The sequence below is a fragment of the Rhinolophus ferrumequinum genome, chromosome 20, assembly GCF_004115265.2.
Source record: "Rhinolophus ferrumequinum isolate MPI-CBG mRhiFer1 chromosome 20, mRhiFer1_v1.p, whole genome shotgun sequence".
Classification (NCBI taxonomy): Eukaryota; Metazoa; Chordata; class Mammalia; order Chiroptera; family Rhinolophidae; genus Rhinolophus; species Rhinolophus ferrumequinum.
The window spans coordinates 11914101-11939146 of NC_046303.1; the positions used below are offsets into that span (position 1 = coordinate 11914101).

General features: G+C 48.9%; 1 protein-coding gene across 3 annotated transcripts in view; it reads left to right on the plus strand.

The window, feature by feature from the left end:
* Positions 1-2603: 2603 nt before the first annotated feature.
* NOD1 (nucleotide binding oligomerization domain containing 1) overlaps positions 2604-25046 on the plus strand; it is a 40457-nt gene continuing 18014 nt past the window's right edge. For 2 of the 3 annotated variants that reach the window (XR_004421165.1, XM_033088641.1), the window contains exons 1-6: positions 2604-2841; positions 15418-15507; positions 16988-17295; positions 18381-18555; positions 19921-21745; positions 24810-24893. Coding sequence is in view for 2 of the 3 variants with exons in the window: in XM_033088641.1 (XP_032944532.1) it covers positions 17095-17295; positions 18381-18555; positions 19921-21745; positions 24810-24893 (2285 nt within the window). In the remaining variant the exon portion in view is untranslated. Of the gene's footprint in view, positions 2859-15417; positions 15508-16987; positions 17296-18380; positions 18556-19920; positions 21746-24809; positions 24894-25046 lie in introns of all 3 variants that reach the window. The other variant, XM_033088642.1, reaches the window with a different exon arrangement.

A 25046-nucleotide genomic window follows, 5' to 3' on the forward strand; every position in this document is an offset into this window, starting at 1 on the left:
AAAAAACAAATAATCCAATTAGAAAATGACCAAGAGACAAGTCACCCAAGAGGAGATACAGATGGCAAATAAGCATATGAAAAGACGTTCAACATCATTAGCAAATTAAAACCACAATGATCTATCACTATCACCACACACCTATCAGAATAGCTAAAATAAACATTGTGACAGCACCAAATGCCGATGAGGATGCTATGAAACGGATTCACTCATGCATTGCTGGTGGGAATGTAAAATGGTACAACCACTCTGGAAAACAATTCGAGAGTTTCTTAAGAACTAAAAATGCACATACTATATGACCCAGCAGTTGCACTCCTGGGCATTTATCCCAGGAAAATGAAAACTTGTGTTCACATGTAAATCTGTACATGAATGTCTACAGCAGCTTTATACTAAACAGCCCAAAACTGGAAGTAACCCAGATGTCTTTCAACAGGTGAATGATTAAACAAACTGTGCTAATCTATGTGGTAAAACCATGGAATACTACTCACCAATAAAAATGAAAAAAAAATACACAAACTATTGATGCATGCGATGACCTCTAGATGAATCTCCAGAGAATTACGCTGAGTGAACAAAACCAATCCCAAAATGTTACATATTGTATGCTTCCATTTACATCACCTTCTTGAAATGACAGATTATAGAAATGGAGAACAGATTCGTGGGTGCCAGTGGTTAAAGAGGGGGTGGTGTGGTCTAAAAGGGCCACATGAGGGATATCTGTGGTGATGGAAATGTTCTGTATCTGGACTGTATCGATGCCAGCATGCTGGTTGTGATATTGCAAAATGTTACCGTTGGGAGAAGTTGGATTCAGGGTACATGGGTCTCTCTGCATTATTTCTTACAGCTGTGTGTGAATTTATAATTATCTCAAAATAAAAAGTTGAATGAAAAAACAAACAGAAATAACTACATATTCATTCTTTTTAAAAATGATGGAATCAGCAAAGAACAGGAGATTATTAAAAATGACCAAGAGATTATTTTAAATGACCAAGAAAACTAGATATAGAACCAAAAGACTCTTAGAATGCAAATACACTATTGTTGAAATTAAGAACTTAAATGAATGGTGTTAGTGGTTTCCTATTGCTGCTGTGACAAGTTACCACAAATTTAGTGGCTTAAAACAACATAAATTTATTCTTACGGTTCTGGAAGTCAGAAGTCTAAATAGGTCTCACTGGACTGAAATCAAAACGTCAGCAGGACGGGGTGCCTTCTGGAGGCTCTACAGGAGAATCCATTTCCTTGCTTTACAGCTTCTAGAATCCACCTGCTTTCCTTGGCTCATGGCCCCCTCCTCTATCTTCAAAGACAGCAACATCAGGCCAAGTCCTTCTCATGCTGTCATCTCTCTGGTTCTCCGTCTGCCTCCCTCTTCCTCTTATAAGGACGCTTGTGATTACTCTGGGTCCACATACCAATAATCCCTGATCATCTTCCCATTGCAAAGTCAGCTGATTAGCACCCTTAATTCCACCTGCTACCTTAATTCTCCTTTGCCATATTTACAGGTTCCAGGTATAGGAAGTGGACATCATGGCGGTGTGGGGGGACTAGACGGGTTAAACAGCACATCCAAACATTTACAAGATAACGGATGAATGGGAAGACAGAACTGAAGAACTTACTCAGAATGCAGCCAGAGAAAGGATATGGAAAATAGGAGAGTTTAAAAGACATGGAAGATAAAGTTCAGTATCCTAGAAAAAACAAAAATTTCTAATTTTTCTACAAGAGGTTTATAGAAGGGTAAACTGGAGAAATTCGTGTCTTTAGCATCTTGTCTTCATTTTGGTGCTTACAAATCTGTGCATTGTATCTCATCAGTTTTATATCTGCAAAGTTTCACTTTTGAGTTACGAAGATACTTTTATTTTCTCAGAAGGCAGCCTTTGAGGGGAACTTGAATTCTTGAGCATATGTGATCACGTGATTGAAAGTCCTTCAGTGAAGGAAATGTTCTGTATCTGGACCTATTGATGCCAGCCTGCTGGTCGTGGTATTGCAAAATGTTACCACTGGGAGAAGTTGGATTAGGGTCCATGGGTCTCTGCATTTTTTCCCCCCAGCATCAATATACCTTATGTAGACCTTCCTCATTTAAAAGAGTTAAAAAGTATTTTATTGGGGAAATTTATTAGTACATTAAAAACTCCTTTGCAAGTCATTACAGCATAATGTGTAGACTATGAAATGTACACTGCCAAGAAGATTCAAAGACAGGAAGAAAACTTCGATTTTAGAAAGTATAAATCCAGGTAAACGCTCTGCTGTAAAAGGTTTGCTAACTTGGAGCCAGTTTTCCCAGGAGCACGTGTCGCGTTTTAACAAGAGTTTCCACGTCGTGCCGAGGTGTTGCATCTGTTGCATCTGCTGGGTTGGCACTTTTAAGGGGACGGGCCTGGGCTCGCGGCGGCTGCGCCGGACTGGCGCGACGAGTTCCAAGTGTCACCCCTGTGCGAACTCTCGAGCCTGCCCACCGCCCTTGCGCGGCGGTTGGGCGGCCGGTGCGCCGGCAGGGAGCGCCCCAGGAGCTCCCGGAGGCCACCTCCTGCGTGCCGGGCTTCCTGCCGCCCCCGCCCCGTCAGCCCCGGCAAGGCCCCGGCCTCTCCGCTCAGCCGGCCCGAGGGGCGCGGCCGCCGCTGGCGTCGCAGCCGGTTTCCGTTCCGGGCCCGCCAGGCGGCAGCTCCGCTCTGCTCCTCTCTCCGCTGTGGGCGTCGCACGCTCCGGGGCCTCGACCTGGGCGCCCCGGGCCGTCGCTCTGGCTCCGCGCTGCTGCGAGCGCTGCAAACCGGCGGCCGAGTAAGCCCCAGCGCCGGGGTGAGTATTCGCACCAGGTAGAAGTTTTCTGGGGTCCTGGGCGCCGCGAGTGAGGGGACGCGGGGAGACGGGATCCTGCGGGCGGGCGGGACGCAGCGCGGCGCCGGGGGAGCTCCGAATGGAACCGGGCGGAGAAACCCGGGGTTTGAGGAATGCGGGAAAGTTCGGAGGCGTGGACGTAAGCGTCAGCGGAATCGTTTATCCCACGGTGGTCTGGGCAGCGTTTCTCCATCCAGACTGTACCTTAGAATCAGTTGGGACGCCTTTAAAATCCAGATGCCCAGGCCGCACTTCACGCCGGTTCCATGAGAACCCCTGGGGGTGGGACCCAGACTCTGCATTGTTGACACTTCCAGGGTGATTCCAATGTTCTCCCAGGGTTGGGAACCAGTCACCAAAGTGTGGCTGCCAAGAGAAGGGCAAGGCAGGGGCCTTGATGGAGTCCAGCCCGCGGGAGATCCCGCTGCTCCCAGGGCCCGGCGTGGTCCTGTGGACCCGCAGTGGACTTCCCTGGGCTTCCTGCCCCTCAAAGAAGGGAAGTGAGACAGTGCTTGGCAGTGCCACCTGAATAGCGAGCGTGTTCAAAATAGCCTCAGATATTAGGTCTTTTGGCACACTGTGAAAAACAAAAGGAATGCCAGATTCCATGCCCCCTTGGTCCTGCATTCTGGGAAATGCCTCCATTGTTAGCATTTGAAATTATTTTGGGGAAACCAGTGAACCCATGGTCTCGTCAACTTCTGGGTTTTCTGCTTTAAGGATGAAGCCAGGTGTGCTTGCCAGAGAGGGTCCTGTTTGTCCCTCCTTCTAAAAGTGAACCTAAGAGGTACCATGTCCATGGAACTGTAACTCTACCATGGATATTAGGCGTGCACAAAACGGACCCATTCTCACCCTGGGGTCTATGGCTGTGATCCCAGCAAGCAGGGCCTCTGGACAGACTTGTTCGGAATATGCAGAGCAGATAAGAAAGGTGGATTTACAACAAACAGCAGGTGAGAGGTCAGAGAAGAGCGGACTTCCAGAGGGTCCAAAAAGTAGGTTTTATTTTTTTGGAACGGAGAAATAAGTTCAAGCGTAGGAACACATTAAACCTGGCTCCAAATTCAGATTCTGTCACATGGGACATGTGATCAGGGATGAGTTATATGACCTCTCAGGAGTCCCTGTTTTCTTACCTGTACAATGAGGATAAAAATTGTAACTCTCTTCTGGGGATAATCTAGTTAAATGAGATAATGTGTGTCAAATGACAAAGCAGGTGGCGCATGCAGGTGCTCTGTCATTGGAAGTTATTAGGCACAGTAGCAGTGATTTGTGTCTGACAATTGTTTATTTAATACAGCCACGATGAGGGAGAGAGTTTCTCCAAAACTTGTCTCCCTTGAAGCACAATTCCGCTGCTCTCTTCCTGCCCTGTCAGGGGAGGGCTCTGTCGCTCCTTCCCTCTCTGAGCTCTGGGTGCTTTGAGATCTGCAATGTCAGGCCACCAGCTTCTCCTCACCATGAAGGCTCCTTAATGGCTCTGGAATATGATTCTATTCCATGTGATAGGAATGAATTTCTTGATATAAGAAAAGTGATCCTTAATCTTGAGATTTCCTCCACCCCACGGCCACATACATCAAAAAAATGGGCTCCCAAGAAAGCTGGGCTGTCTTGGGGTCTCAGCATGTGGCTCTTCTGCTGGCAGTATCAGCAAGCCACACCCCGACTGTTGGCTGTTTTGTTCCTGACTCTTGGCCGAGGAACAATGAATTCTTCTTTGATGACTAAGAGCAGTCAGGAATTTGGGGAGGAGGGGACCCACATCTTACAATTGTCAATGCCAGCATCCCAGCTGAATCTTTCATGCTGGTGGCTGCTCTGTGTGTCACTGATGGTCACTTTGATAGTAAAAGCAGCACTGTTTTTAGACATTAGCAATATAAACCATGACATCACGTAGGTATCAGCTTAAGTGTTTTTACAGGGTGTGTGCAATCGCTGATATTTAATTAAATGAGAATACCAAATTCTTGTCTCTTTTTAATCCAAAGAAGAAAGTTCAGCGTTTCTTCAAAATCTAAGACATAAACCTAGGATTTGAGGTTTACGTTGCCAGTTTCTTTTAGGATTCTTCTTTTGGGGGAATTTTAACCAAGATGAAATTAGAAAAGCTAAAATTTGTACTTGTGCTGAATTTTTGTCATGCAGAAGCTGTAGGTATTTTGCAAGTTTCTGGAAGTCCTGTTTTCTTTTATCTTCTGGGCAGAGTCAGTTGCATCTCACACCAAGGGCCTCCTTTTGTCCATCCACAAAGTCTGAACTTGTTTTGAGGAAAACTCTTTGGCACATTTCATGCTCACTGAGGGCAAGTGCTTTTTTCCAAAGTTGACTCTTGTACTAAGAAGTGAGTAGTCACTGCCATTTCAGTTAATTGGTGTTTTTCACCCAGCGCTAGGAAGTTTGTCAAAGCAAGACTTTCCTGGCTCAAATTCTTATTCTTGTGCTTTATCTAGGACAGCCGCAGACCAAATTGTGGACAGAGATTAGGATGCCAAATTGGCCAAGGCAAGCTCACCACCCCACTTTGACATCCTTCCAGCATCTGGAGCCATTGAGTCAGCCTGTCACTCTGAGGGTTGTCATGGCCCTCTGACAGAGCAGCATCCCCTAACAACGGGGGTGCTTCTTTAAAGCCAGCAAGGCAATTTTGAGTTACGTTTCATTAAAAGCAATTGGGTACCCCTAGTAAACTGCCACTTTGGGATTTGTTTTGCTGAGTAGTCATTTTCATCTAAATTATAGAAAACGATAGGTTAAAGGGCTAATAAACAGGGCTACATGATGGCCCAGGTAATTGCAAAGTGAGCACCAAATTAGCACCAGGTTTTGGTAGGTTCATATTTTAATAAAACATGAAGTCACCACTGTGATATCTTTGTTTAAGGACGTTGATATCCCTTTCCCCTCTATGTGTCATCCCCACCACACAGGTTAGGGGCAGAAAAGATGTAGGGACTTGGTGGATATTTTCAGAACCACGTGAAACTGAGTAAGGCAGTCATGTAGTGCTAAGGAAAATCCTTACACGGTAGAAGACCTGTGAGCAGATGAGGTTTTAATTGAGAAAATATTTGTGTTGTTCTAATTCCCAAAAGATAAAAGTCTAATGACAAAGAACGTCTAGTGATTTGTTTTAACACATTTTCCAGTTGCTGTCTCTGACACCCAAAACCAAACCTTCTAGAAGGAACTGGACGGAAAACTAGGCTTTTATTTGGGGGTACCCTAACTCCTTACAATTCATGACAACGGATGGGTCCTTACATGGAAAGGGCCATTCCTGGACTCCACTTAACAAGGCCAGTGTTTTATATTTAAGATGAATTCAGGCACATTGATCATTTCAAGTGGATACAAGATCTATAGCAAATACCAGACAGGCAAGACTGTAATGGGAAAAAACTATGGGTCTTGGTGTCAGAATTAGGATCAAGTCGCTGCTTTATTCCTTGACTTACTTTGTGACCTCCGCCAACATATTTAACCTTTCCTACTGTGTCCTCCTTTGTAAAATAGTTATAATACTTCTTTCCTTATAGAGTGGTTTTGAATAGTTAATGAGATCATTAATGTAAAGTGCCTAGCACACCACCTGGCTTTCAGAAAATGGTTATAATAATAATAATAATAATAATAATAATGATTATGATGATGACTTGGGTTCAGGTGCTGGTCTTGCCATCTCCTAGCTGTTTAGTTTTGAACAACATACTTAACCCTCATGAGCCTCCATCTTATATCTGTAAAATGGGGAAAACTCTACGTATCTGGAAGGATTGGTTTGAGGCTTGATTAAATGAAGTTAAATGACAATGTGTCTGATCTGGTAGATCCTCGATAATAATAGCAAACCATACATGACGTACTATGTGCAACGCTGCTCTAAGGGCTTTAGGTTTGGGTTATGTCCCCTCCTCATTTAATCTACCCACAATCCTATGCAGTAGTTAGCATTCTTCCCTTTTTACAGATGCGACAACTGAGGCTCCCTGAGATTAAACAACTGTCTCAAAGTCAACAGACAGTAAGGGCTACACCCATGATGTGAAGCAGGATGCCGGTTCCTAACCACTGAACAGCGCTCAGTGACTACTCCACCCTCTATTCTCACCTGCCCCACCGCCCCACGATTACTTCCTGTCATTGACGAGCAGATTATGGGTGCTTATGCTCTTTGTAAAGCTGTATTTCTGGATACAGGGCCCCAGCTTCCACAGAACTGTCTGCTTATGAAACAGGTCCCCCCCCACCCCCCACTCAATTTGCAACCTTTAAACCTCAACTGTTGCTTACACTGGATGATCTGATACCCACTGGGTGGGGTCAAAACCCGATACTGGTATTGACTAACGTTATTAGAGTGGGTTATGATGCTTATTTGGAGATAAGTGTCCTCTGAGCGCTCTGAGCTTTTTAGCCTGGGTATAGTAAAACGTTCCTTCAGACAGGTGTGCTGGGTATTTGTCCTTCAGACAAACCTGGCAGTTCCTGGGGTGGGGCTCAGGTGGACATGACAGGACTCAAACAACATCCCATCCAAAGTGCAGTGGCCTGTTCCAAGGGCATTCACTACTTTAAAAAAATTCCTTACTCATCTCCCTTCTTCCTTACACCTCAGTAACATTTGCCTCTGTGGCTGTGACCATCTTCGAAGAGGCCTGAGCTAGTGGAACTCGGGCTAGAAAAGCAAATTCTCCAATGAGTGTGTTGTGTACGCTTTAGCGTTTCTGACTGTGTGGTGGTTTATCTGGCTTTCCCGCGGATGTGAAGTGCTTTGCTGGCCCTCCAGTGTGGGGATGAGTGAAGGCTGTTAGAAAGCTATTTGTAGCTCCTGGTGGTGCCTCCTGGCTCTTTGGGGCTTCAGTTCTTCAACACACTGATTCAACAGATATTATCAGAAGATGGTGCCGGTGCCAGGAATCTAGTCAGTGTTGGGATATAGCAATGAATGAAACAGACCCAGCCCTGGCAAAATGGCATTTGCAGGCTGCAGGGAGGAAAGGGTGAGAAACACAACAATAAATACGTAGTCATAAATTGGGTAAATGCTGTCGGTGAAAACAACACTGTGCGTGAGACAGAATAGCAGAGCTGTACCACCAGGATTGGGGAGTGGGGGCTGTGCCTCTCCAGGAATGAGCCTTTTCAACTGATTCTTGGGAATTCAGGGAACGGTAGGTCTGAAGGCTCAAAGGACGTGCATGGAGTAGGGTATAGAGAGAGCTAAAGAATGAACCAAATCAGGCCAAGCAGAGCCTCCTGGGCTGAGAAGGATTTGGAATGTTATGGTAAAGGGCGTGGGAAGCCTTGAGGATGCCCCCTTCCTCTGCCTGTTCTCTATGTTAGTAATCGACAAGAAAAAGATGATGAACGGCCCCTCTCTGTTAACCTGATAAACCTTGTCCTAATGTGTAAAACAATTCGGAAGAGAGAAATTATGGTTTTCAATTTTCAGATGAAGGAACAGAGCTCAGAAGAAACCAAAAGATGGCAGAGCCAGGATTCGGAGCCGTGTCTGCCTGGCCAACCACCTGCTCTGTGGCTTTTGGGGCCGAGGTGTGCGAATGTATGTGGCCCTCCTGGGCGCCCTCATCGAGCTGGAGGCTCGATGGATAGATGTGGGAAGATCCTCATCCTTTCTGGCTCCTTGGAAATAGGAACAAAAGGTCCCACAGAACAGAGGCAGGTTGGGGGTGTGGGTGTCAGGATCTGCAGGTACAAAATTCTGGGGGTCCCCTGGCCAAGAGAAGGGATGTCAGATAGTTTTTCATGCTGGTCTGTTCCCCTTCCGGCGTTAGCTCCAAAGCCTTGAAGAGCTGTTTTCTCTGCCCTGTTCATCCACGGGGGAATCTGCATACACTTAAAAGGCACTGGGTTTGGGGGAAAAAAATATTTATTTGGAGCTTTCAGGTCACAGAACAGCCTCCAACGGCACGAGGGGCTGAGCCCTCACTGTGCATGCTGGCTGACTTTGGGGTGTCTGTACTACCCTGTTCTTCTTCCTCACTCCTGTGAAGTTGTCATGAGGTCACAGAGAGGCAACAGCAGGTCAGGTATATCTTGGCTGGCTGGGCGGGCCTGCTCCTAAAATAGCACCATACTGGTGAGGGCTCTGGGCCCGTCCAGGCCCACGTGTGCTGTCTGTCAGGAGAACTTACCATCTTCTCAACCTCTCCGTGCCCCTCAGGTACCGGACACATCGCAGGGACCCTTTGGCCAAGCTCCAGGGTCCTTTTGTGTCCCAGACAGTTGCTGGCTGTGGCTACACGTTTAAGTGGGGGTGAATATAAGTCTCAGGCTAAGTGTTTTGGCCAGCAATCAGCAGAATGTTTACTTACTCGAGGCCAAGTTCCAACACAAGCCTCTGAGATGGCTCATATATTTTGTTCCTGGGCGGTGCCTTTCATTTGAGAAGCCCCAGGCACTTTCTGTGTCGGTCCTCAATGCCTTCTTCAGATGTCGTCTGGCTTCCGGACCCTGCCGCTCTGTGTCACTTTCTCCTGCATAAGCACTTAACCCACTTACAGAGTTCCAGATCCGGGTTTCTGATTCACGGCTCTGTTGTCCTCTGTTGGCTTTCTTTGTTAAGATATTTGTATTCACAGACCCCTCAGCGATGAATACCAAGCAGGGTGTTTTTGGAACGTGGTTATTTCAAAGCTCGGTAACACGGGGAAAATGAGAGTCCACAGTTGCATGTCAGCCCCATCAGGCACTGTGGGGGGCCTTGTCACAAGCAGTAGGGGATTCTGTACGGAGAGAATGTATGGACATTGAGAGCTGGGCCCTGGTTAAACTTGTGAAGGCAGCAGCTAATATAAATGCCTTGGTGCAGTAAAAATACTGGCGCCCGCAAATCAGAACGTATCCACTAGGAAACTCAGAAGTGCCATTCCCGAAGTGAGTCTGGGAACACCGGAAATGCCCGTCTCCGGTCAGTGAGCACTGATGAAGCCCCTACTGTGCGCAGTGCACTGGGCCCGAGGCCTTCACTTGTCAGTCTCACGTCTAGCATCCTCCCTGTGCTGGACACCCAGTGACAAGCCAGGTGGACACTGTTTCTCACAGTCAAATGCTGGGCCCCAAAGGTGAACCAGACAAGTCCTGGCCGAGACCACATGCTCCTGGATCCTGACAAACGCTTACAGTGTGACCTGTGCTGTTGTAAACGCCATGTTGTAACTCAGTGAATCCTCACAGCAATCCAAGGAGGTAGGTGCTGTTATTATCAGCAGTTCACAGGGAAGAACACTGAAACGCGCAAGGGTGGTGGTGTCTCCACCACACAGCCTGTGATGGGAACCAGGGAGCATGGTTTTGGAGTCTTTGCCCTTCACTGCCACCATCAATCGCCCTGAAGGGAGAATTTAGGAAGGAAAGTAGCACATCCTCTTAGAGATGGGGATAAAGTACCACGGGAGTTTGTTTCCACTGGGGAGAGAGAGGGTGAGGGGAGTCCCTGCCCTTTCCTCATTTTGACAGGCATCGCTTCCTGCTGGGGCTGAGATGGGTGACACGTTCAGCTGCTGAAAGAGCTACTCTAAGCAGAAGTACGCAAAGGAAGCATTTGCCTCAGTGCCAAGAGACCTGGGTTCTAGTTCTCGTTGATCTAGAAAAGTCTCTGCCCTTCCCAGGGCCTCAGTTTCCTCGTTTCTAAAATGGTGGTGTTGGACAACATTCTGTTCTACTCCAGAAGTCCATGGTTTCAGCAGATTATGTGGAGTGACTGGCTCTGCACGCACTCAACAGAGGTATCTTTATCAGAAGCAGCAGCTTGGCTCGGCGGGTTGTGGAGCCAGACACGTGACTTCCCAGAAAGCCTAGGAAGCTGTGGATGCACTTCGCATTCCATCATTCCCACCCCCAGTGCTTCCATTGGCTGTGTCTGCATTCCTTTCTTTATAGTCAGGGTGTTTGTATCTGGCGTTCAAACTATGTGGTACTTTCAAAAGAGAGAAAGAGAAAAGGAAATAGCAAGATGGAGGGAGAGATGGAGAACGAACGATATTGAGAGAGACAGACGGATTTTTGTATCTGGTTTGAAATTCTGAGGAAGTAAGTTCTTTCAGATGCTTAAAGTACATGAGCATTAATGGAGCTTAAAAGCTTCAAGTAATAATTGTAACCTAATCCATCTCCTAAGTTTTCTCCAGAGGGGGCTGTTGGTAGTTGTTTTGGTATGGGAGAGGCCTACAGGACTGGGCTTCGTTTCCAGGGCAAGACATTGAAACCCAAGCAAGACAAATGAATAGACTGAAAACAAAGAAACAAACAAATAAACAAACAACGTCAACAACCAAAAAACCTCCACAAAAGACGAAAACCAACCATGAGAGATAGGGTTCTATGTAGACCCAATAGAGAATGGCACCTCGAGTTTATTTAGTTTCTGAAGGTGACGTTTTTATGGATTATGCAACACGGACAGTAAGACCCAGTTTGAGTTGATGCATTGTGTGTGTTCTCTGTGCAGCTCTGTCGATATTGGATAAAAATGCGCTTGATGTCAGCTTCCTGTTCAGTTGCTATTGGGGATGGGTCAGTCCACCCATCTCCTTGTTGGACAACTTGAGAGTAGTGGAGCCATGCTGTTCACATCATGACTTTATTCTTGAATATCCAAGTGGTTCATATGAACAAACATTGGTGACATTATGTTCCTTATGGTAAAACTGGGCTGAAGAGGCGGTGGATCCTATTCACCAAAATGAGTCTTATTCAAGAGAGAAGTAGTTTCCTTTAGAAGAATCTGATACCCTTTGACGTTCATGGATGTGTGCGTTCACATTATGCAGGAGTTTGCTACCAGCCTGACGGAACCTGAGCTAGTTGACGTTTTGCAATCTGGGTAATATCATGTCTGAGGTAGGCAGGTACCTGTTTGAGGTACACAGGGAATAATTGCTTTATTTTACCTTATCTGAAATCTGAATTCAATAAATAAATATCAATTTTTAATTCCTATTATCCAGGAATGTGGTAGACAGAATATTTTAGAAGCCCGTTTTGTGTTTGGCTAGTGTGGCTTTGCCAGATATGGCATTTGCTGGCTAGACTTTCAATTATGCAAGTATATATTATAAAAAAATGAAAGCATTGCAAATACAAGTACTACACTAATCTTGGTACCCTTCCTTCCCTGTTCAGAAGTAATCTGTCTCCTCAGAAAGCATGTCTTCTTCCAGATATTTTCTTTGCATTTATGTTCATGGATGTATGCTTGTAGAAAATATATAGTCTTGGGTGTGTCTGTAGGTCAGGCAATGTGGGAAAGTTATATAAGTTATTAGACTCTGTATTTCTCTCTGCATTTTGCATTTTTCAAGTGATAATATGTCTTGAAGATCTCTCTACGTCAGTACATATAGCTCCATCACGTTCTTGTTTATCCCTAGTCATGGTTCCTGCCCGAAGATTTTGATGGAAGTGATGGTGGTGGGCTGGGCTGAGATGACTGCTTTGGGGCGGGGAACGTAGCTGGATGAAATGAGAGGCAGGATCTGGGACCACAACAAGCAGACACGGCCACCTCAGTACAGATCAAGTGTATGTGTGAATTATATAAATGTAACCACTATGCTGTACACCTGAAATTCATATAAAATAATATTCAATGTCAACTGTAATTGAAAAAAAAAGACTCTGCATGACTTACTATCTATTTCAGCCTTTTTTTTCCCCTCCAATATATTAGTATTTTCTTATTTAGATTGTTGTAAGTCTGGGAAAGCAGGGAATGAGGCTTGATTTTAACTTAACTCTTAATTCTATAAAGTCCGTTTTATGATATCTGAAAAAAAATTGTGGTGACTTATCTTTACCACGAGTGGTCCTTGCGTGTCATGGGTTGTGTGCCATAGAAACTCCTGTCGTTTGAAGGAAGGGAGAGGGCTGTGGCAAGCATCCCGGGCCAGACTCGTAATGGTTCCCGCTCTGCCTCCAACCAACTGTGTGGCTTATGACAACTCATTGGAAACTGGGCCTCGGTTTCCTAATGTGCTCAATGCTTTTCTTGTCCAAAATTATGGCATCTGTTAAGCTGGGCTAAGTTATGCTGCAGTGGCAGAGACTTCCACCATCTCAGTAGCTCAGAGAACAGTTAGGCTTCTTGCTCGCTCTGTGTCCGGCACAGGTTAGCAGGAGGCTCTCCTCGTTGTCATTGTTTGTGGGCCCTGGCGGGTGGAGCAGCCACCACCTTGAGTGTTGCTGGTCAGAGTGCCCAAGGGAAGGAAAAGAGAGTCGACGCTGATAACTCGTGCACTGCTGCCCAAAGCTTCCTGGCCTGAGTAACTCACTCCACTTCTGCTCACATTTCATGAGTCAAAGCAAGTAACTTCAACGGAGTGGGGAAGTGTGATCCTGCCCGGTGCTTTGGAGGGAATCCCAACTGTCTAACGCGCAGCGTACTTCTGTCACTGTGATGTTTGTCAAGGAAGTGGTAGGAAAGCCTGTGAAAGCTGTCCTGTGGTCAGTAAAGTCATATCCTGGAGGCTTTTCCTTTCTGTGTGTATAAAACCATTGACCTTTTCCTGAGGCTTTGCAGCTTCCGGAGTGCAGGAGCCCATTTGGAAACTCACAGTACGAGAAATGAGCAGAACTTGGGCAGGGGTGATTGGGCTGGGAGCAGAGGCTGATAGCCTGGGCCAGATTCCACCGCAGCAGAGCTGGCCTTGGCTTTGCTTATGCTTCTGTTTGTCTCCCGTCTATATGCAGAAAGTGTCGGTGGCAGAAATACTCGTAGAAAGGCCTGATTACATAGAGCTCACAGTTTAAAAAGCTCTGGGTTGTAACTCTAAGTCGGCATCTGCTACCTTGTTAAAGAGTGTAAGGAATAGGACTCAGATCTGGTAGGAATCTTATCTGCTGGCACGGTAGCAGCAATTTGCAGAAAGCTGTGTCATTTATTTTGATATCTCTGCAGAAGAGTGAATGATGACTCCCGCCAGTTGGGTATCTCAGATTTAAGTGACATTGTGGGGCCAGGGTGGATAAGGAGAAACGATTTTCTCGAGGCATCTGTTCTCGGCCCAGCCCCCACCCCGCCAGCAGTGGGCTGGGGGCCAAGCTGCTCGCCGTGGGAGCGGAGAGTCACACTAGGAGCGGTGATCTCTGCGCTCGGGCTCTGCTGGGTGACGTGGCACAGAACGAAGCTGCTGCTGAATGGATGTGTTTGCTCGTGTCTTTCGGGGAACAAGCACACTGCGGTCCCCTCTGTTCATGGGCGTTTATTATAAGGATCCACGGGATGCGGGTGGGCATGCCTAGGCGGCCGTGGAGACTGTGTTCCTCTGCAGTGGGCAGCCTTGACTCCCGCCACTCGTGTGCTGTGGTTATTGGGACTCACTGTCCCTCTGGATGTCTTCAGTTCACATTCCCTAAGAGACAGGGGCTCTCGCTCCTTCTCCCTGTCACCTCCCACTGTGGAGGGCTCCAGTGGGGCCCAAAAAGCCTCCTACAGACCTATGGACTGCTCTGACCGTCTCCGTTCCTTTCTCCTTCCCTGTGCTCCCCACACTGTAATCTTGTCCCACGTCCACCTGCCCTGTCCGATAGTCAACTCTGTGAGGGTGGGGAGCGACTTCACCTCCACGCAGCTCAGTAGCCTCATTTGTAAATTGGCGGCACCAGTGACCTCTGCCACCTATGGCTGTCCTAGGGCCGAATGTTTGAAGAGTAAATGAAGTGATAATTACTGAGTATGTGCTGTATGCCAGCCCTGGTCTGGGTACTTGACGAACATTAACTGAGTCCTTACAGCGACACTTGGAGGCAGGGAACTCTCATTTTGAGGAACCTGAGGCACCGAGAGGACGGCTAACTTGCTAATGAGTGGTGCAGTCAGGATTTACACTCAGCGCAGCTGGCTCCAGACCCCACGTCTCAGCCTTGTGTTATCCTGCCTCTCACAGCGAGTGGAAAGCATTAGACTGATGCTGGCCCCTAGGAAAGGGCTTTCTCAGTGTTAGCTCTGATCATTCTGTGCCCTGCTGGGGCCCTGGCACAGGCCTCGACACTGGCTCTCTGGAAGGATGCATGAGACTGCAGCATTCTGGAGTCTTTCCAGCACCTCCGGCCTCGCCTGCCTCGGTCCCATCGATAATAGCATGTTGTCGTGTGACTGGCAGCTGGTGGACACATCCAGATCTACCCTGGCAGCTCAGGTAGACAGGTCAGGTAGGCAGCTCAGGTAGGCAGCTCAGGCTAAGGCAGGTGCTACCATTTAGCATCATCTTTGATCCTCTGTGAGGCACGTGGAATTTCTCAGGTATGGGCTTTAAAAGAGCAGAGTGGTGGGTGGCTCTTACTCTTCTTTATCAAATAAAAACCAGGTAAGCAAAGCATTGTCAGAAACCAGCTTCTGCAGCTCACCCCCGACCCTTTTGGACTCAGACCGATTGCCTGGAAGTAACCGTCTCCAGAAGGTGTGGCTTTCTGCTACGCCAGCCCCACCAGCCCTCCAGTTTCTCCAACATCATTCATGTGTTCCACCATTCATTACAAGCTTTTCTTTGATTTTGCGGATTCCAGGAAGAAACTGGAAATTGAAGATTTAAGGAGAGAACATTATTTTAAAATATTCTGACTGACTTCAGAGAACGATGCCAGAAACTTAAAAAGGTATTGTTAAACACTAACTTAAATTTAACATTATCAACTGGTACCCCTCAAAGGAACCAATTTTCTAAAGCTCTGGATCCTACAATGGGCCATAGGATTGACCACCGCATAAAAAGCTGAATTAGTATCTAATACATAAGTATATTTTCAGTGGAATAGTAACTAACTAAGGATTTTCATCCCTTCACATTTTTCTTGGTAAGCCTCTTTTGCCCTTCTGTTGCTTCAAATTGTACTGTTTCCTGCTCAATCACCCAGGTTATAAAAGGAAAGTGATTGAGTGGGGTCTTGCTGAGAATCTCTATAAGGCTTGCCATGCTCAGCAACCTGATAGGCAAAAAGGGAAAAATGGAAGTGTGTCAAAGACCAGGACTCATGTGTGACTCAGTGGAAAAAAATTTCAGAACCACTGGACGTGTGTCAAAAGACGTGGGCTTTTGACACATCCATTAATGATCTTGACAGTGTTTAGAGGTCCATGCATTTCTTTGTTTTAGCTCAACAAAAACATTTAAAAACCAGCCCTTTAGAATGTGTGGATTTTCCTACCTAGGTGAAGGACCAAGGGGCCAGTTCCATGCTTTTCTACTTCCAAGATTATGATCCATTTTGTATACACAAGTATGACTGCAGGAGTGACCGAGGGATCTTTAAGAAAGGAATCAGTGCGATTTGGGGGTAGCTTAGATGAACCAAGTAGTTTTTTTAATATGCATGTATCTTGGATCCCTGTTCCTACCCAGACAGGAAGTTCAGCATGTACACGGGGTTTCCAAGGATTTCCAGGGAGACGGCCTCTCCTGGTCAGCCACCACTTGGAAGTCTGTGCCAGTTGTCCCTCTTGCCCTCCCTCTGCCCCACTTCACTCCACACGTGGCATCACTCCTTCATTCCCCAAGGTGCTTGTAGATAGCAGGCTTTGCTAAAGGTATAAGGACAGCTGGAGTGGGGTTGTGGACAGGGCTATGGCACAACACAGAGCGGGCAATAAGGACTGAGATGTCATTGTTCCCAGGTCCCTGGGCTCTGGCTACCGCAGACTTCATGCTGGCTGCCTCTCTCCTCGGGCCTTTTTGTGTTCAGCTCCTCTCTCACCAACCCCCACAGTTCTGCTGCTCTCAATTCTGTCCCCTCTTAGGGCATGCAGAAACCTCCAAACCTAGTTTACCTTTTTATGGAAAATAATATACCTTTCCATCTCTATCCTAGTCTAGGATTGAGGCACACTTTAAAAATAATAATAATTAAAAAGTTTTGCTAAACAAAACAGGGTTGTCTACCTGTAGTCTCTACCTTAGCAAATAGAACCCACAAGCTGAAGCAATTGAATTATGATTTTTCTCTTTAATGCATGTCAGATCAATGTCTTAATAAACATGACTCCCTTGTGCTCTGAGTAAATGAATTCCAGGGCCAAAGGGAGAGGGAGGGACCTTTCCCACGGCCTTTGCTTTGTTGGTGATTTCATTTGTCTCCTCAGGGGCTGCACTGAGTGGCAGGGGCCCTGGATCCTGATTGCCCTTCTACCAGGAAGACACACGCAGCCAAAGATGCATTTGGAAAAAGCAATGGCTTGCACCTTTGAGCATGGAAAAGCAGGGCCACAGTGAGATGGAAAGCATCCTACCAGAGTCTCATTCCTACATTAAATTGTTGACAATCAACCGCGAACTTCTGGTCACTCACATCCACAACACTCAGTGTCTGGTGGACAACCTGCGGGAGAATGACTACTTCTCAGCCGAAGACGCGGAGATCGTGGGTGCCTGCCCCACGCAGCCCGACAAGGTGCTGGCCACAGGGCTTGGCCCTGGCAGGACGCAAGCCTTGGTAGCCAGAAGGGGCTTCTCCCGATTGACCTGAGCAAAGCGCTTTGGGAGTTTAGTACATTGGGCAGAATGTCCCACTGGGGTCATTTCTAGAACATAAAGCTGTTGAATTATGGGCTTATTACACAATTACCCTGTTGAACTTCTATGTTTGTGTTAAGAGCAGACTTTTTTTCTCTCAGCTCTCTTGGTTATGTGCATTGGTCCGAAACAACGCATTTTAAAATTAACTTTAAATTAGTAGGAAAGAGAAAGAAAATGAGCCTAAAACACTAGCGGTGATGTTCCTTCAGGGCCTCTGAACACCGCAGAGCTGCTCACGGCTGGTGAGACCTGAGCCCGGCCCTCGCCTCTGGGTCGGGAATTACTGCAGGGGAAGCCGGGTCCACACTTAGGAATTTCCCCACTCCACTCTGGGAAGTCTTAACAGCCCTTCGTTTTACTCTAGCTTTGTGTCGTCTTCTGAAAAATAAAATTGGCGAGACACCAAACTCCTTTTTATGCTTAGAGGACTGACAGAACCTGTTTGTAATATGATCCTGCTGGGCTCGGAAGAGACCAGAAGGCTTTCTAGGGAAAACGCAGTAGCACACTCCTTTAATTTTTCCCTTGCATTTTTAATAATACAATAAGCCTTTTTTGTTCTTTTAAAGGAAAAATTTACATGGGGACGTGTTATCCCCTAGCCGTATGGCCCAGGGGTGACTTTCTCCCCTCGGCGCTCATTCCTGGAGAGCAGCGGTGTTAGGTCAAGAGAGAGAAGGAGACAGAGAAAATTCCCGGGGTGGGCACGGCTCTTCTTGTGAGTCTGACCTTTTCATTTTTAGGCTCCTGGGAGCCTCCTGGTTTCTTAGAGCTGTGTGGTTTTATTTTTAGCTAAGGTGACCCATTCTACAGATTCTAGGCCTTCAACACACAGCACCTCAGACCGGCTGGGTGGACAGTAAGGCTCCAGGCTGCAGTAAGAGCCCTGCCGTGCGGGCCATTCCAGTGAGAGGGCACCTCTAGAGCCAGCTCACACCCTCCTGCTTGTGCTGCCACCAGGTCCGCAAAATTCTGGACCTGGTCCAGAGCAAGGGCGAGGAGATATCCGAGTTCTTCCTCTACGTGCTCCAGCAGCTCACAGACGCTTACGTGGACCTCGTGCCGTGGCTGTTGCAGATCGGCTTTTCCCCTTCCAAGCTCATTCAGAGCAAAGCTGTCGTCAACACTGACCCAGGTATGCGTCAGCCCCAGGGGGCCTGCAGACACCAAGCAGATGAGACCCTGGGGTGTGCAAATGCTGCAGGGCATGAAAGCTGGTCCACCGTGGCTGCAGGCCTGGGGGCTGTGTTCCTTTTAGAAAAGGGGAGCTGGTCTCTTGCCCAGGGGACTGCGCAGCACAGGGGACTGTGATTGGAGTGACCACAGGACCGCTGGTCTGGTTCATGGAGGGCCCATGGAAGTGTGGGAATAGCCTCTGTTCTGACTGACCTCTTGCTTCCCATTCTGACATACGGAGACAAGCTCATGGTTGCACACATTCAAGGTTGCATTTTTTCCTCTTTTAAAAATCTTTCCCGATTTGATTCTATGCAAAGTATTCTTGTCACCCCTGACTGCCAGTCTTTATTTCCAAAGCACCAGGGCCCCCATTAGTTAAGTGGTTAGTTCAACAGGTGTTAATGAGGTACCCATCAGGTGAGGTAGCCACCGTGCTGGATGCCAGGGTCCAATGGGGAGCAGACCCAGATGGTTCCTGCCCTCATGGCCTCTGAGGCTAATGCAGGAGAGTGGCAGTCAGTCACCCCACAAACGTATTGTCGCAAATGATGATGAGGACACCACAGTTCCAGGTGATGTGTGGGTACATACTCGAGGCCAATGACAGCGTGGTGCTTATGGAGCACGTTACTGCCTCTGTTCCGCTCTGGGCAGGCGCTCAGCCCAGGGCACGTGCTAAGCATCCGTGACGCTCGGGAGCAGGGCTGGTGGGCTCTGCCTGGTAGAAGAAGGCTGGTTTCATCTAAGTTTACTCGGCTGTGGTGTCTTAGATGCAGCCCAGATCCTTTGTAATCCAGATTGACACTGACTGTTGTATTTTATGACCCAAAGTTTTGGCATTTGGTTTTGTGAGAATACGTGTTGTTTCAAGAGCAGTGTTGGAAAGGTTAGGGCAATTTCTTCTTCAACAATATAGGTTTCAGGGGGCACTGGCTCCAGCTATTGGACCAAGGCCCTGGGGCTGGGGTGGGGTGGCAGGGCCATGCGGCCTGGTCCTGGAGTGTGAGAGAGCTTCCGTGTTTAGCTGAAGTTCAGTGACAACTTGTGGAAAGGAATATGGGAGCCTGTCGCAGACACTGATCCCAGGTACAGTCTGTTGTCCTCTGGCTGGCGAAGTCTGAGGTCAGGAACTGGTGTCCAGGCCTGAGAACCTGTAGTTACCGGAGCTCTGGTTCTTTGAGAGTCTTGAGGGTCTCCATTGGAGGAGTCCTTGCCCTTGGGCTCAGGGTCCAAGTCGTGAGTCTGTGTGCTTGCTTCTCCTTCCGAGACCTCCCTGTTTGATGCCGTTTGGCTTCTTTTCTCTCTCTCTCTGTGCCTCCAGTGAGCAGGTATACCCAGAAGCTGCGCCACCAACTGGGCCGGGACTCCAAGTTCATCCTGTGCTATGCGCAGAAGGAGGAGCTGCTGCTGGAGGAGACGTACACAGACACCATTGTGGAGCTGGTGGGATTTGGCAATGAGAGTCTGGGCAGCCTGGACAGCCTGGCCTGCCTCCTGGACCACTCCACGGGTGTCCTCAACGAGCAGGGTGAGACCATCTTCGTCTTCGGTGACGCTGGTGTGGGCAAGTCCATGCTGCTGCAGCGGCTGCAGAGCCTCTGGGCCACGGGCCAGCTGGACGCGGGGCTCAAGTTTTTCTTCCACTTCCGCTGCCGCATGTTCAGCTGCTTCAAGGAGAGCGACACGCTGAGTCTGCAGGACCTACTCTTCAAGCATTACTGCTACCCGGAGCAGGACCCCGAGGAGGTGTTCGCCTTCCTGCTGCGCTTCCCCCACACGGCCCTCTTTACCTTCGATGGCCTGGACGAGCTCCACTCGGACTTCGACCTGAGCCGCGTGCCCAACACCTCCTCGCCCTGGGAGCCCGCCCACCCCCTGGTCCTGCTGGCCAACCTGCTTAGCGGGACGCTGCTCAAAGGGGCTGCCAAGCTGCTCACGGCCCGCACCGGCATTGAGATCCCGCGCCAGCTCCTGCGGAAGAAGGTGCTTCTGCGGGGCTTCTCCCTCAGTCACCTGCAGGCCTTCACCAGGAGGATGTTTCCCGACCGGGCGCTGCAGCACCGGGTGCTGGAGCAGCTGGAAGCCAACCCGAACCTCTGCAGCCTGTGTGCCGTGCCCCTCTTCTGCTGGATCATCTTCCGCTGCTTCCAGCACTTCCACAGCACCGTCGACAGCTTCCTGCAGCTGCCCACCTTCACGGTCACCCTGACTGACGTCTTCCTGCTGCTCACCGAGGTCCACCTGAACAGGACACAGCCCACCAGCCTGGTGCAGAGGAACACACGGAGCCAAGCGGAGGCCTACCAGGCTCACCTGGCCACCCTGCGCTCGCTGGGCCAGGTGGCCCACTGGGGCATGGAGAAGAACCTGTTTGTCTTCAGCCAGGAGGAGGTGCAGGCATCCGACATGCAGGAGGGAGACCTGCAGCTGGGCTTCCTGAGGGCAGTGCCCGAGCTGGGCCTCGAAGGGGACCAGCAGTCCTACGAGTTTTTCCACATCACCCTCCAGGCCTTCTTTACCTCCTTTTTCCTCGTGGTGGACGACAAGGTGAGCACTTCGGAGCTGCTCAGGTTCTTCCAGGAGTGGGCACCTCCTGGAGAGGCAGCAGCGACATCCTGTTCTCCCCACTTCCTCCCTTTCCAGTGCCTGGGGGACAGTGGCCTGGCGAGGGAGGACCCCTTCAGGAACAAGGACCACTTTCAGTTCACCAGCCTCTTCCTGTGCGGGCTGTTGTCCAAAGCCAAACAGAAACTCCTGCGGCACCTGGTGCCTGCCGCGACCCTGAAGAGGAAGCGCAAGGCCCTGTGGGCACACCTGTTTGCCAGCCTGCGCGCCCACATGAAGAACCTGCCCCGCACTCAGTATGAGGGCTTCAAACAGGTGCAGGCCATGCCCACCTTCATCTGGATGCTGCGTTGCATCTACGAGACGCAGAGCGAGAAGGTGGGGCAGCTGGCAGCCAGGGGCATCTGCGCCAACTACCTCAAGCTGACCTACTGCAACGCCTACTCGGCCGACTGCAGCGCGCTGTCCTTCGTCCTGCACCACTTCCGCAAACGGCTCGCCCTCGATCTGGACAACAACAACCTCAATGACTACGGCGTGCGGGAACTGCAGCCCTGCTTCAGCCGGCTGACCATCATCAGGTGAGGCCGCCAGGCGCAGGGAGCACAGGTGGGAGGCGTGGGCCAAGGCGGGACACACAACTGGACTGGGTCGGGGAGCGCCATCTCCTGGATTCCCCTAGGAATCGTGACCACTGGGCCTGGAACGTCTGGACCTTCTCTGTCTCAGAGTGGCACAGGGCAAGGCACAAAGCTTCAAAGTCAGGCAGACCTGGATCAGCCCCAGCTGGGTTTCCTGGAGCAAGGTGCTTAACCTCTCTGAGCCTCAGCGTCCTCATCTGGAAAAAGGAGATGCTCAGATCCTACCAAGTACAGGACAGTTGACCCTTGAACAATGTAGGGGTTAAGGGTGCTGACCCCCTGCAGCCAGCAGCCCTGAGCTGTCAGCGATCTAGCCCGGAATGCCAACGCTTGACTAGTTTCCTGTTTGATGGTTTAGAGCAGGGGTGTCCAAACTTTTTTCAATGTTTTTCACCAGGGCCATATGTGGTAAAATATACAAACAGCCGGGCCACTCACTCGAGGTGAAGTACGTATTGCCTCTCCTGCTTTATTTAAGTAAACTAAATCTATTTTTGGAATTTGCTGCGGGCCAATTAACAATGGATTGCGGACCGCAGTTGGCCTGCGGGCCACAGTTTTGACACCCCTGGATTAGAGGAAAGAAAGGCCTGTCTGCTTTCTTCTGTTAGCATTTCCTGTACAGAATACACCTCATAAATCTCTCTGGGGTTCAGGTCTCCATTACTTGACTCATGCATTTCTGGAGAGCAAGAGGAATTTGGAACTGTTAACACCAACGCCAGAGTGTAATTCTCTGGGGACAGTGGAGTGTTAGGGAGCCCAAGGCTGCCCTGGCCTGGGAATTGGGAGGCCTGCAGTCTTTTCCCTGAGCTCATCCAGCATCTCTCCATCTGCAGCCTCTCACCTCCCTGTGCTCATCTCATGAGATGGAAACTCCACACCAGTGTGGTGGGTGGTCCTGCCCCAGGCAGCAGTGCCCAAGTTTTCCTCCACACCAGTAAAGGAGAAAGCAGGAAATGGGCCACCCCAAGGAAGCATTGTGAGTTCCCTGAGGGCATCAATTAGGATTGGTTTAGAGGGGGGCCGTTGGGGGCTGCTGTGGTGCTTCCATGACAAGCAGGAGCCCGGGCTCTCTTCTGTCTTGCTGCCCTGCTGCCCTCACTACCTGACTCCCGCTTCTGATGACTGCTCAAGCCCCAGCCATTGGGTCGACATTCTAGCCACCAGGAAGGAAGGGCAAAGGAGAACACACTCCATTGTCTGAAGAAGACTCCTTAACTATTATTGCTAATGAAACTTTGACTTAGATTTCACTGGGCAGAACTTGATCACGTGTGCCCAGCTAAACAATGGGGGATTCTGTTTCTACAAAAGCATAGAGATTGGGTACGTAGTAGCCTCTGCCACCCTGGGAAGGCCACAGAGTACACTGTGCCCCAGCACCAAGGTGGGGACCGTGAGGCAAGGGGGCCGGGGTGTCTGACCTAATCATTTGGATGTGGCCTAAAAATCAAGATTTCACCTGTTCAGTCTTTTACTTATTACAAAGGTCAGCTTGTGGGCCCAATGTGGCTCATGGATTGTGTTTATAAATAAAGTTTTATTAGAACACAACGACACCCATTTGTTTACATATTGGCTGCTTTACACTATGGCGTTGTGTGGTTGCAGTAGAGAACATAGAGCCTACAGAACCTCAAATATCTGCAATCTGGCCCTTTACAGAAAAAATGTGCTGACCACGGGTCTACGACCTCACCCAAGCCCTGACCCTCGCCTCCTCCCTCACTCCCATCCATCCTGGAGCCTTATCTGTCCCTCAGCCTCACATAGCGATGGGGTGGAGGATTGAGAAGGTCAGTTTGTTACAGAGATAATAGTCATAGTTCAGAGATATTATGAGTTCGGTTCCAGACCACTACAATAAAGCAAATATCACAATAAAGCAAGGCCCACGGATTTTTTGGTTTCCCAGTGCATAGACAAGTTTCGTTTACACTATACTGTAGTCTATTATGTGCAATAGCATTATGTCTATACAAAATGCACGTACCTTAATTAAAAAAATACTTTATTGCCAAAGCATGCTCACTTATCATCCGAGCCTTCAGCATGTCAGTCTTTTTGGTGCCAATCGACTTGCTCGAGGCAGGGTTGCCACAAACCTTCCGTTTGTAAAAAATCTCAGTATCTGTGGAGCGCAATAAAATGAGGTATGCCTGGTAGTAAAGAAATTATTTCGTACTTCAGCCACATCAAAATATCCTGCTAGTACAGGGATTTCGCAGGGCAATTCCAGCATGTGGCTGGCCTTTATCCAGATGTCCGTCATCCAGAGGCCTCTTTTCCTGTCCCCTGTCTAAGCCTGGCCTACGGAGGGAGCATTTGCATTAAAGAGGAGCGGGACTGTGCAGTTGCCTGGATTTGCCTCTTCTGATCACAACACTGGTGTTTCTCTATTGCCGTTTGCGCTTTTGCGCACAGAACCACACCCCATAAGCAGTAGCCCTCGACTGACCTTTCCGGGTGGCAAGTCAGGTTTCACCCAGGTGTTTCCAGCTGTGGAGGCTGTTGGCATTTGGGGTGGGACAGTTCTTGTGGGGACTGTTCTGCTTTTTGCAGGACACCTAACATCTCTGGCTCCGCTTGCAAGAGGGTGGCACGTTCTCTCCCCAGCCTTGTAACCACCAAATGCAGCTCCACATGCTCCCAACTGCCAGGGCTCCACTGCTCAGTTAGATCTGTGCTGAGGGTCTGGCTGGCACGTAGGCCACCCACAACTGCAGGGTGTCAGGGGGCTGTCCTCGTCTCTCATAGCCCTTGTGTTGAGTCAGCACCGTGTGGCAGCATCTCTGATGGGCTGGTTCTGGGGGGATCTGCCGGCCCCACGATGACCAGGCTCTCCAGGGGCTGTCTGGCTGACGGCTACGGCCATTCTCTCAGGCGGCATTTATAGCTGGGAGAACTCCAGGACTCAGGCTTCTGGACCCTTGTGGAATGAATGCTCCCTCAGAGTGAAGGGCTGCTCTGATTTGTAACTTTTTCTGCTGTTTTGTTTCAGACTCAGTGTTAACCAGATCACTGACAGTGGGGTAAAGGTGCTATATGAAGAGCTGACCAAGTACAAAATTGTGACGTATTTAGGGTATGTATTTCTCAAGAACACTGGGCCAGCTACGTAGTAATAACACAGAACAGCAGGAAATTGCCACTCACGTGGGTCACTAGTTGGTTGGGACTGAGAACCAGGAGCAGCAGGAAGAGCTGGGCTGGGAGCCAGGAGCGCTGGGCTCCGCTT